General features: G+C 42.2%; 1 protein-coding gene across 1 annotated transcript in view; it reads left to right on the forward strand.

Moving 5' to 3' along the window:
• The first annotated feature begins 5012 nt into the window (after positions 1-5012).
• The window catches only part of LOC137655435 (piggyBac transposable element-derived protein 3-like), a 17148-nt gene continuing 9660 nt past the window's right edge, over positions 5013-12500 (forward strand). Inside the window, exon 1 of the mRNA XM_068389330.1 lies at positions 5013-5168. Within this exon, the coding sequence (XP_068245431.1) occupies positions 5013-5168 (156 nt within the window). The remainder of the gene's footprint in view (positions 5169-12500) is intronic.

Genomic DNA, 12500 nt, shown 5'->3' on the forward strand with positions numbered 1-12500 from the left:
TATCACTCTTCTTTTGCTCAAGCGTATGTTATCTATTCCATGGTCAGTAGCTGTGACGAAATTTCATCGTTATTACATTACTGAACTGCCGGCTTCCTCAAATCCTATACAGTTTCCCACAGATAACACCAAAGAATTCGCCGCAGTATGAACAGAATAGCTTAAGAAACTAGGTGAAACTACTAACACCATTGGACCAAACGTACACAATCGAAAGGTCAAGCAGCATTTTATATGTCGTTAACCTACTAAAAGTAAAATACCTCAGCAGCTTGTTCGGGCATCAAAAAGTTAGCCATACCTCTTATCTGAAATACCGTGTTATCTCTCATGTTACCTTACCCTACAAGATAATTGATAATAAGGTAAATTCCAGCATGATGTAGGCAACACCTAAGTTCAGATTTTCTAAATCTTATTTCGAACATCGTTCTAACTCATTAAGAAACAGAGCTAATAAACCTTATCATAAGCAGAAGAAGGAGTCGTTCAATAACAAAGATCACGTGACTTCAGACGTGACATCACGTGATTATCCGAACCATCATAGCAATAATCTAAGACTATGGTTTTAAAATTTGGGGTCGAATGTATTTGTAGCACATATCATTCAGGGGCCGATATACAAGCGTTCCTGCTAGTATACTATTTCAAACCTATGTCATGTGACCTTACCTCACGTGACCATCTAAATGTGTCCGCAAATAGCCTAGCTCACAATATAAGTTCAGACCTACAAAACCTGGGGTCAAACGTCTTTCTAGCGGATTCAGAGGCTGAGAAACAAGCATTGCCGTTATAGTATCTTTTGAAAACTCATGTCACGTGACTCTACCCCACGTGACCACCTGGTCACATCCGAACATAGCCTAAGCCACCCCTTATAAGTTTATCTTCAAAACTGGGGTCGAACATCTTTCTAACTTATTCAGAAAATGAGAAATAAGCTCTTGTTTTTTGCTTTTGAAGCGTCTATCTCTATATCTACCTATCTATCTATATCATGTGACCTTACCTCACGTGACCTTACCTCACGTGACCTTACCTCATGTGACCATCTAAATGCGTCCGCAAATAGCCTAGGCCACAATTTAAGTTCAGACCTACAAAACATGGGGTCAAACATCTTCCTAGCCGATTCAGAGGCTGAGAAACAAGCATTGCCATTATAGTACCTTTTGAAAACTCATGTCACGTGACCCTACCCAACGTGACTACCTGGTCACATCCGAACATAGCCTAAGCCACCCCTTATGATTTTATCTTCAAAACCTGGAGTCAAACATCTTTCTAGCTAATTCAGAAACTGAGAAATAAGCTCCCCCGTCTTTTCTTCTGAAGCAAATATATCTATATCTACCCATCTTTCTATATATAGAACAATGAATGTTTATGCAAAATATGACATAATTTGGCATTTCTTTGACGTGATATATATTGACCCTTAAAAGATAAAGACTTGAAACTTTCAGGATCACCTAGAAATAAAAAAAAGCCAAATCCTAAATTTTGAAGCTTCTACTTTGTCGGGAAAATACTTTTCTATAAACCCGTATTTTCGCGTTTTGGTAATCGTATATAAAAGCGCTGACCGCATTTTTGAGAGAGGGTGTTGTTTTGTCCTCGGTTGTGCTTGCCAGCGGTGTGATATATATATATATATATATATATATATATATATATATATATATATATATATATATATATATATATATATATATATATATATATATATATATATATATATATATATATATATATATATATATATATATATATATATATATATATGGGCTCAAGCCATGTCGTCCTGATGGAAGTTCCTATAGGGTAGCTTCCTAGGGTATAATACAACTACGGCGATATTCCCAGAGAATTTACCTTAAGGTACCCAGAATTCTAACTCCTGGAGCGAATATCCCTAATGAAAGGGATATCTCGACATATCAGAGGACGTATTCTTGACATGCAACATGGCAATATGCACCCCAAACAGAGATAACACATCTAGGGGTCAATTGGCAAGAAACGAAAACGGGAAAGAAAAAGGGGGAGCCGCTCCCAAGGCTCCCTCTTCTCCAGTTTCGTAAGCGTGCCTGGCGCCAATCCTGGCGCCATCTGTATTCCTTTTTGCGTAGCTTAACAACTCGGTGTTTTTTCCTGTGTTTCTCGCAAATCTTGGATTTATTCAGCTTTTCATGGCTTCCCCAACTTCGTCGGCCTCTGATAAGTTGAGTACCATTTCTTTAATGTATAAATGTAGGCTCTTGGTAAATTTTAAAGTCATTAATAGGATTAATCTTTGTTACAAGAGCCGTAGCCTATCGGAGGCGTCATGGACGCTGTTGCTCGCTAAGTATGAGTTTTAGTTAGCCAGAGCGACATTCCCGGTTGTTTTGCTTTAATAAATTTTAGCTATTTAGCTTTACATAGGATTTCCTTTCGTGCTTTTAGTATTATTTTGGCGAAGTATTTGCCAACTCTGGCCTACGCTAGGCCATGTAGCCTAGTCGTTTGGTCCTAGTACTTCCTGCATGATTTTAGTTTTCCAAGGGTTTTAAAATTTTATTGAAGCTTTAGGCTGTTCTTTATACATTTAAGATTATGTTGAATATTTTCAAGATAGTATACGAGTGAGTTTCGGTGATTTAGGTAATCGATTCTCTTGGTGCCTAGGCTAAGTTGCTTATGGAGCCTTAGTATACTTTCTCATACTCCCCGGTTGCTTTCTTTTCTTCGGAGAAGTTATGCAATCCCTTTCCCTCTGTTTAAGCCTTGGCCTTATCCCTAAGTGGTTTATCTGAATTAACTTTCGATAAAACTATAATGGGGTGTTACTGTACCTTCCTGTTCCAGTAAGTCTGGTTTCAGAGAGGGACAGAACAACAGAGTTTTTAGTCTGAGTCTGTGTTCGTCTGGCTTGGGGTAGAGTCTCCCTCGCTGGCCTGACACAGACATAGGAGGCTCAGCCTCCTTAGGTCACTACCGAAGGTTTCTGTACAAGATGATTCCTTTTTATGTGATCTAGCAGACTAATCCTTGTTGCTGTTCTTGGTGGGACGATAATATCCTTTCCCTGGGAGTAGCAACCCCTTCCTTGCTTTGGTTCTTTGGGAGCTGGCAAGTATTGCTGGCCTCCCTCCTTGGATCTCCCTTAGGCTAAGATTAGTTTCCTTGGCTGCGGGTGATCCTTCACTAAAGCAAGGTCGGTAGGACCCTCTTTTGTCCCCCCCCCCTCTATATCCGTAATGGCCTAGCCATTACAGTACTGTACGTCATTCTACATATGGACCTAGGATAGGTTAGGATGTGGAATTGACTCAGTCCTTTGCCAGCCGGCTAGGGTCTTCTGCTTGAGTGCTGCCCGGACCTCCCTTGGTCCCTCATCCATGCCTGCCTGTGAGTCAGACGGCATTGGTCGGGAAGCCTGAATTAGATTCTCCCCTTCCTTATATGCACTCTTTCGGATTGCCGGGCTTGGAGGTTGTTTACGCTCTTATCCCGGCATCCATTCTGTTTTCTTCTAGTGTTGTACCCGACCCGGCTGCCGGCCTATGAGGCCGGCAGCCGGGCAATCGTAGTCCTCTGGTTCTTTTACTGCTGGCTGGCATCGGTTGTTTACCTTTGCCGGCCGGCTAATGTCGGCCCTTGTCTGCCGGTCGCCAGGAGAGTGGCCGGCAGCCGGGTGCTACCTTGTGTAGCCAACATGGGCTGTTGCCGGCCGGCAGCTACTGCCGGCCAGCACATGCATTTGAACCAGCGTTCTGCCGCCATATAGCTGTTAAGTAGTATACTTTAAAGCTAGTTATGGTGTGTGCCGGCCGGTAAGTGCCGGCCGGCACATAACCTTCTATACTGTACCAGTATTCTTCAGTATAACATTTACTGTAAGAGGAAAACTATAGTATAAGTTTTGGTACAGCACTGTGTGTTCTAACACTTTTGTGTTGTCTTGCATAGCCCTTTGGTGTTGCCTTACAGATAAGAAAGTGAGTTCTTTCTTGTCTATTATCCAGGATTTTAAAATCATTGCTTAGCTGTGAGCTACACATGTTTCCTCTGGAAACTTTTCATTGGTTATTCTAGAAGAGATTAACCATTTGATTTTATTATCTGGAAGGCTGCAACAATTGGTTGTGAAGGAAACACAAGTGTGTGTCTTTCCTTTCTGAATTGTTATGCTAAACTGTGCATATCCAGTGATACATAATTCACTTGATACTCATGGAAATTTCTTCTCTTTACAGAAGGACCCTCCGAAGTGCCGAAGTGTTTTCTGCAACGTCCGCAGTAAGAACCTCTGCGGACATGAGTTTTGTAGGAGGCACGCAGCATTCGCTGTCTTCAAGGGTGATCTCCAGTATTGGGACCCTCAGGTATGTACCGTGTGCACTAACCTGATTACTGAGGCCTTTGATTCCCCTAGGACGGCGGAATCAAGGGATATAGCAAGGGAGAAGCTTCGTACCTGGGTAAGGGGCTTCCAGAAGAACACCTCTGGACCTTATCTTCCAAGTGAGAAGATGAGGGTGTATCTTTTCCCTAGGACATCAGCTGATGCAGTGATTCCCCAGCCTCAAGAGGAGATCCCCCAAGTTCAGATCCAGGTGGAGGCTGAAGTCGCGGTCGCTATGCAAGACATCCAGTTGGATGACAGGATGTCTGACGTGGACGAGCATCTGGAGGAAGACCTCCTGGCAGAAGCCCAGGATGAATTTCAAGCCCCAGACGTTGTAGAGGAAGAGGTCGACGAGGTGTCGGCTACTCCGGTTCAGATCCTGGAGCCTATTCCCTCAACATCGGCCGCTCTCCCATTAGAGCTGGGACAGGCCCTCTCCTCCATTGTTGGAATGATCCAACAAATGCAGAAGGAGAATCAGGAAAAGGCGGCTGCAATGGAACTGCAGATGCAGAGACTTGCAGCATCACATGGGCCCCAGAAAAGGCTCAATGTGAAAGATCTTCCCTTGTGCTCAGATGCTAACCCGTGGAGGTATGCTGAGCATATGCCGATGACGACTGGAAAGATCGTCATCTCGGATAAGTTGGGCTCAGTTCCCCTAGATGAGGTGGAATTCAGGTCCAGCAAGGCATCACATCCGGACTGTTATGTCCGGCTGAGGAAGGAACCAGCTTCAAAGGAGGAGACAGAGCCGAAGGAGGTCATAGTGATGGACCATGCTAAGGCTCAAGCTTTGCTTTCATCCTCGATGAAAGGGAGGGGCTTCACGAACTCAAAGGTAGCTGCATTGAGTAAGAAGCTCCCTTCCTTTGTGTCCTCTCCTGCTAGAGCCTTCCCCTTTTTACAGAAAGGGTTTGGGGCTGTACTAAAAGCAGTCGAGGCCGGCAAGCCTTGCCCCTCCCTGGAGGAGTGTAAACCCTTGTCGCTGGCCCTGCCTATGGACCACAAAGACTGGAAGGACGTCCCTCTTACCTTCTCAGTTGGGAAGTTGGAGGCTGATATTGCCGGACGTCAGTTCGGCGAGGACCTCCCTAAGCTGTCTGACTTTCTTTTGCGGAGAGAGCTAGAGACAAAAGAAAGACTGGCTGCCTCTCTTCAGACTACTCTTGAGACGATGGTAAGTGACCCCAAGGTCCATGAAATGTTCATGGTAGTGGCCAAGACTCATCTGGTCACAGTGACGAAGGATCTTTATAGCTTCGTCAGGGCGAGGAGTGCTTGTAGGGAGTTCGTGCTCACCTCGGCTACGGTGAGGCACGAGCCAAGGAAACTAATCTCCTCCAACATTTGGGGCAAAGAGCTTTTCCCTAACGAATTGGTCAAAGAAGTTGTTGATAGGGCCGTCACGGAGAATAGAAACCTTCTCCAGAACTGAGGCCTGGCTAACAAAAGAAAGTCTTCCCCGGATGAGGGTCCTCAACCAAAGAGGAAGACTATGAGGACTAGGCTACCGTCGCGACCAGCCAAGCCTCTTAAACAGCAACAGCAACTGCAATTGCCATTGCCTTCAGTGCCCCAGTTGGTGGCACAAACCCCGACCACATTTCAGTGGGTACCCCAGGCCGTGTCGACACAGTCCACGGCATTCACCCCAACGTTCGAAGGGCAGTCTACTTCCTTTCGAGCAAAGCCTAGAGGAGCAGCCAGAGGCTCGTCTAGGTGCCCCTTAAGGGGAAGGGGATTCAGGGGTTATCGCGGTCGGGGAGGCAAGACCTCAGGACTGCAGTCCAAGTGAGATGATCCCGGTAGGAGGGCGACTTCAGAATTTTCGGGATCGGTGGACCTTCGATCCCTGGGCCCACAGCCTACTCAAGAACGGACTGGGCTGGAGCTGGTACAGCACTCCAACCCCGTGCCCTTGGTTTTTCCAACACTCCACCCCCGTTCTGGAGGAGTACGTTCAAGAACTGTTGGAGAAAAAAGTGATCCGAAGGGTGAAGTCCATCAAATTCCAAGGGAGGCTGTTTTGTGTTCCCAAGAAAGACTCGGAAAAGCTCAGAGTCATTCTGGACTTGTCGCCGCTCAACAAGTTCATAGTGAATTGCAAATTCAAGATGCTAACACTGCAACACATAAGGACTTTACCACCCAAGAGGGCATATTCCGTCTCTATAGACTTGTCAGACGCCTATTGGCACATCCCAATCAGCCGTCGACTCCCCCCATACCTAGGGTTCAGGCTACAACGAAGACTATACGCCTTCAGAGCCATGCCATTCGGGCTAAATATAGCCCCAAGGATTTTCACTAAGCTTGCGAGCGTAGCTCTCAAACAATTACGCCTAAATGGAATTCAGGTAGTAGCCTACCTGGACGACTGGTTGGTGTGGGCAGCATCCGAGACAGAATGCTTGCAAGCTTCCAGTCAAGTGATCCAGTTCCTAGAGTATCTACGCTTCAAGATCAACAAAAAAAAGTCTCGACTTTCTCCATCCCAAAAGTTCCAGTGGATGGGAATCCACTGGGACCTAATGTCACACCGTTTCTCCATCCCGGCGAAGAAAAGGAAGGAGATAGCGGGTTCTGTCAAGAGACTTCTAGATTCCGAAAGGATATCAAGACGTGAACAGGAGAGGGTACTGGGCTCTCTCCAGTTTGCTTCGGTGACAGACCCAGTGCTAAGAGCCCAGCTAAAGGATGCAACCGGATTTTGGAGAAGATATGCATCAAACGCGCGAAGAGATCTGAGAAGACCAGTTCTGCTTCGGCTACGTACTCTTCTCAGGCCTTGGTCCCAACCCAGACATCTAAAGAAGTCGGTTCTTCTTCACCCTCCTCCCCCGTCGGTGACGATTCACTCAGACGCCTCATCGGAAAAAAGTCCAGGGGACTTGGTCCAAGCTATTCAAGACCTTTCACATAAACTTTCTAGAAGCTATGGCAGTGCTCCTTACCTTAAAGAAACTCTCCCCGCGTCACTCGATCCACATAAGGTTGGTGATGGACAGCGAGGTAGTAGTTGTGAGATGCTTGAATCGACAAGAATCGAGGTCACCACCTCTCAACCAGGTGATGTTGGCCATCTTCCGATTGGCGGAAAAAAAGAAGTGGTACCTGTCGGCAGTTCACCTTCAAGGAGTCCGCAATGTGACAGCGGACGCTCTATCCAGGTTCACACCGATAGAGTCGGAATGGTCCTTAGACGCAGGATCATTCTCCTTCATTCTGAATCAAGTCCCAGAACTGCAGATAGACCTCTTTGCGACGAAAGACAACAAGAAGTTGCCCCTGTACGTGTCCCTGTACGAGGACCCCTTAGCGGAAGCAGTGGACGCGATGTCCCTCGACTGGAACAGATGGTCCAGGATTTATCTGTTCCCTCCTCACAACCTTCTGTTGAGGGTCCTCAACAAACTGAGATCCTTCAAGGGGGTAGCGGCAATAGTGGCCCACAAGTGGCCGAACAGCGTGTGGTTCCCCCGGCATTGGAACTACAGCTGAAGTTTGTACCACTACCAGATCTAGTTCTGACCCAGCGAGTCCAGAAGTCGACTGTCTGCGCTTCATTACAGAAAACCCGGACCCTGCAACTCATGAATTTCTCTCCCTAGCGGTGAGAAAGCGTTTCGGGATTTCGAAAGCCAGCATAGTCTTCCTAGAGGAATATAAGTGCAAATCTACTAGAAGGCAATATGAGTCATCTTGGAGAAAATGGGTAGCCTTTGTCAAGGCGAAGAATCCGCAGGAGATCTCGACAGACTTCTGCTTATCTTTCTTCATCCACCTTCATGGTCAAGGGTTGGCAGCTAACACGATTTCGGCGTGTAAGTCTGCTTTGACAAGACCCAATCTATATGCCTTCCAGGTCGACCTCGGTAACGAGATCTTTAATAAAGTTCCGAAACCCTGCGCTAGGCTAAGACCTTCAGCACCTCCAAAGCCCATTTCATGGTCTTTAGACAAAGTTCTTCATTTCGCTTCTCTGTTGAGCAATGAGGAGTGTGCGTTAAAGGATTTGACACAAAAAGTTATTTTCCTATTTGCACTCGCATCCGGGGCCAGGGTTAGTGAGATTGTAGCCCTCTCGAGAGAGGCAGGTCGTGTTCAATTCCTGGATGGGGGAGAACTGAACCTGTTTCCGGATCCTACGTTTCTCGCCAAGAATGAGTTACCCACCAACAGGTGGGGTCCCTGGAGAACCTGCCCTCTGAAAGAAGATGCATCTCTATGTCCAGTAGAATGCCTAAAGGTCTATCTTCGTAGAACTTCAGACTTCAAGGGTGGTCAACTATTCAGGGGAGAAACATCAGGCTCAAATTTATCTCTGAATCAACTCAGAGCGAAAATCACATATTTTATTCGCAGAGCGGATCCTGACAGTACACCCGCAGGTCACGATCCGAGGAAAGTTGCCTCATCCTTAAATTTCTTTAATTGTATGGATTTTGAACATCTCCGTTCATACACTGGCTGGAAGTCTTCCAGAGTGTTCTTTCGCCACTATGCGAAGCAAGTAGAGGAACTAAAGAGATCTGTGGTAGCAGTGGGTCGCGTCGTAAACCCTACTGTTTAACTCTCCAGGGTGAGTGTGTTGTTACATACAGTACTACAAACTAAGTGGAGGCACTGAGTTGCCCACGTATACTGTTCCATTTCCAAAGGGGAACCTAGCATAAGTGCAGACATGTGTGCCGAGCGTTTTCTTACGCTAATGTGATTGATTTGTAATACAGACTTTTATGACTTTGATACCTCGGTATCTTAAAAGTGGCGATAATGGTTTTTATTTCAGATAAACAAGTTCTGTTTACTATCATACTTATGCTTAAAGTTTTGGGTTATCCTCTTTTTATATATATATATATATATATATATATATATATATATATATATATATATATATATATATATATATATATATATATATATATATATATATATATATATATATATATATATATAATTGTTGTTAACCTGTCTATTTATTGTTTGTCAATAAACTTGTTCTTGAGAACCTTGCGTCTCCTTCACCTGTGTCAATTTATTGGTATAATTGAGCATTCATTCTATGTACTTTATCTGGGATAATTCTAATAGAATTGTTCCTTCATGCAAGCTATGTTGCATTGGTTTATGCTTTCCCTTAACGGGAGGATTCCGTCCCAGAAGGGGACGGTGGCGGTTTTACAAGTTTCTTCTTATGCAGATATAAACCTTTGTCCAATACAGGTATTGCGCGGAGAACTGGTCGATATTTCATATTGACTCATTGGTTCTTTACATACTATGCTTTAATTAATATAGGGTGAGACCACTATATTAGCTTGCCTGGTATTCATACATAGGTATATGTACTCCTTGAGACTTTTCCAGAGTCTAGTAGGACTCTTCCCTGTAGGGGGCAGGAAGCTCTAACATGGTTTATGGTTAGTTGAAAAGATGTATAACGGTAACATCTTAGGTCTCTATGTCTAGTCGACCGGGATAAAATTACCTCCGGGGAGTACGGCACGTTCTGAGAATCCACAGATACAGTAATGCTCTGGTATACTTCCATCAGGACGACATGGCTTGAGCCCAAAAAACGGATTTTGAGCGAACCGAAAAATCTATTTTTGGGTGAGATGGCCATGTCGTCCTGATGGACCCGCCCTTCCCTTTCTATGAAAGGGCTGTAGGACCCCTCCCTACATACAGTATCTGTAGTACCTCGTGTACGCTAAAAGGAATACAGATGGCGCCAGGATTGGCGCCAGGCACGCTTACGAAACTGGAGAAGAGGGAGCCTTGGGAGCGGCTCCCCCTTTTTCTTTCCCGTTTTCGTTTCTTGCCAATTGACCCCTCGATGTGTTATCTCTGTTTGGGGTGCAGAATGCCATGTGGCGTGTCAAGAATACGTCCTCTGATATGTTGCGATATCCCTTTCATTAGGGATATTCAGTCCAGGAATTAGAATTCTGGTACCTTAAGGTAAATTCTCTGGGAATATCACCGTAGTTGTAATATACCCTAGGAAGCTACCCTATAGGAACTTCCATCAGGACGACATGGCCATCTCACCCAAAAATAGATTTTTCGCTTCACTCAAAATCCGTTATATATATATATATATATATATATATATATATATATATATATATATATATATATATATATATATATATATATATATGTATGTACAGTATATATATATATATATATATATATATATATATATATATATATATATATATATATATATATATATATATATATATATATATATATATGTGTGTGTACAGTATGTATATATATATATATATATATATATATATATATATATATATATATATATATATATATATATATATATATATTTATATATATGTATGTACAGTATATATATATATATATATATATATATATATATATATATATATATATATATATATATATATATATATATATATTTATATATATATATATATATATATATATATATATATATATATATATATATATATATATATATATATATATGTATATATATATATATGTATATATATATATATATATATATATATATATATATTTATATATATATATAGATATATATATATATATATATATATATATATATATATATATATACTGTACATATATATATATATATATATATATATATATATATATATATATATATATATATATATATATATATATATAAATATATATATATATACTGTACATATATATATATATATATATATATATATATATATATATATATATATATATATATATATATATATATATATATATATATATATATATTTATATATTTCTCACCTTTCTCACCAGACGCCAGGTAGGCCTCCAGGCCTGTCAGTCGTCCTGTTTCAGGGACTGTCTCTATTCTTGGCGATCCTTATAGAGCCTCATCTCACCAACCTCCCGCAAACTGAAGCCTATCCTCTCTACTCTTCTCTCTGTTTTGTAGCCATCTCAGTTTTGGTCTTCCTACCGGTCTCCTTCCTTCTGGTGTCCATTCCAAAAACCCTTACAGGATATTGCTCTTCCTCCATTCTTTTGACATGTCCAAACCATCTAAGCTGTCTCCTCTCCACAAAATCCAGAATCCCCTCCACTCCCAGTACTCTTCTAATATCTTCATTTTGTAGTCTATCCAGTCTTGTCACACCTTTTATGAGTCTTAAGGCTTTCATTTCAGCTGCTTGGAGTTGGCGTCTAGTTCTTGATGTTAATGTCCATGATTCATGGCCATAAGTCAATATTGGTCTTAAAATAGCTAGGTATATTATGGTTTTCACTTTGCGAGGTATGTTTCTGTCTTTCATTGGTGGGTAGAGCAGATACAAATTGTTACTGAATTTCTGAACTTGGGTAGTTATTTCCTGTTTTGGATCGTTTTGGTCGCAAAACTCCACTTCTAAATATTTGAAATTTCTACAGTGTTTCAATGTATGACCCTCTAATTCTACATCTACGTTGTTTGATGTTCGTGATAGGTGCACAATCTCTGTCTTATCTTTGTTGATCCGCATTCCATTTGCTGTTAAGATCGCATTCCAGTTGTTGACGTTTTCTTGGAGAGCTTCTGCGTTGGGGGGCTATCATTGCGTGGTCATCTGCATACAGAAGGTTGATGATCATATCTTCATCTTCGTCCTTGCCTCATTCCCTCATACATTTATCTAGGAACAATATAAAAAGAAGTGGAGAAAAGACGCTGCCCTGTCTTACTCCTGATTTAATTTCAAACCAATCTTCATTCTCTTGATTTGTTTTTACTCTGGATTTGATGTTTTGATAGGTGTTATAAATTGCTCTGACAAGTTTCTCAGGGATTTCATAGTAAGGGTCTTTTAGGGCATCCCATATTTTCATTCTTGGTACTCTATCAAAAGCCTTTTCTAGGTCTATAAAAGCAATATATCTGTCCCTGTTCCATTCCCAGCTTTTCTCGAATATCATCTTGAATGAGAAAATCATATCGGTTGTCCCTCTTCCTTGCCGAAAACCACATTGCCATTCCCCCAGCTCTGGTTCACCATATCCTCTCAATCTGGTTTCAAGTATTCTTTCATATAATTTAAAA

Source organism: Palaemon carinicauda, chromosome 16, assembly GCF_036898095.1.
Source record: "Palaemon carinicauda isolate YSFRI2023 chromosome 16, ASM3689809v2, whole genome shotgun sequence".
In the NCBI taxonomy this organism is placed as follows: domain Eukaryota; kingdom Metazoa; phylum Arthropoda; class Malacostraca; order Decapoda; family Palaemonidae; genus Palaemon; species Palaemon carinicauda.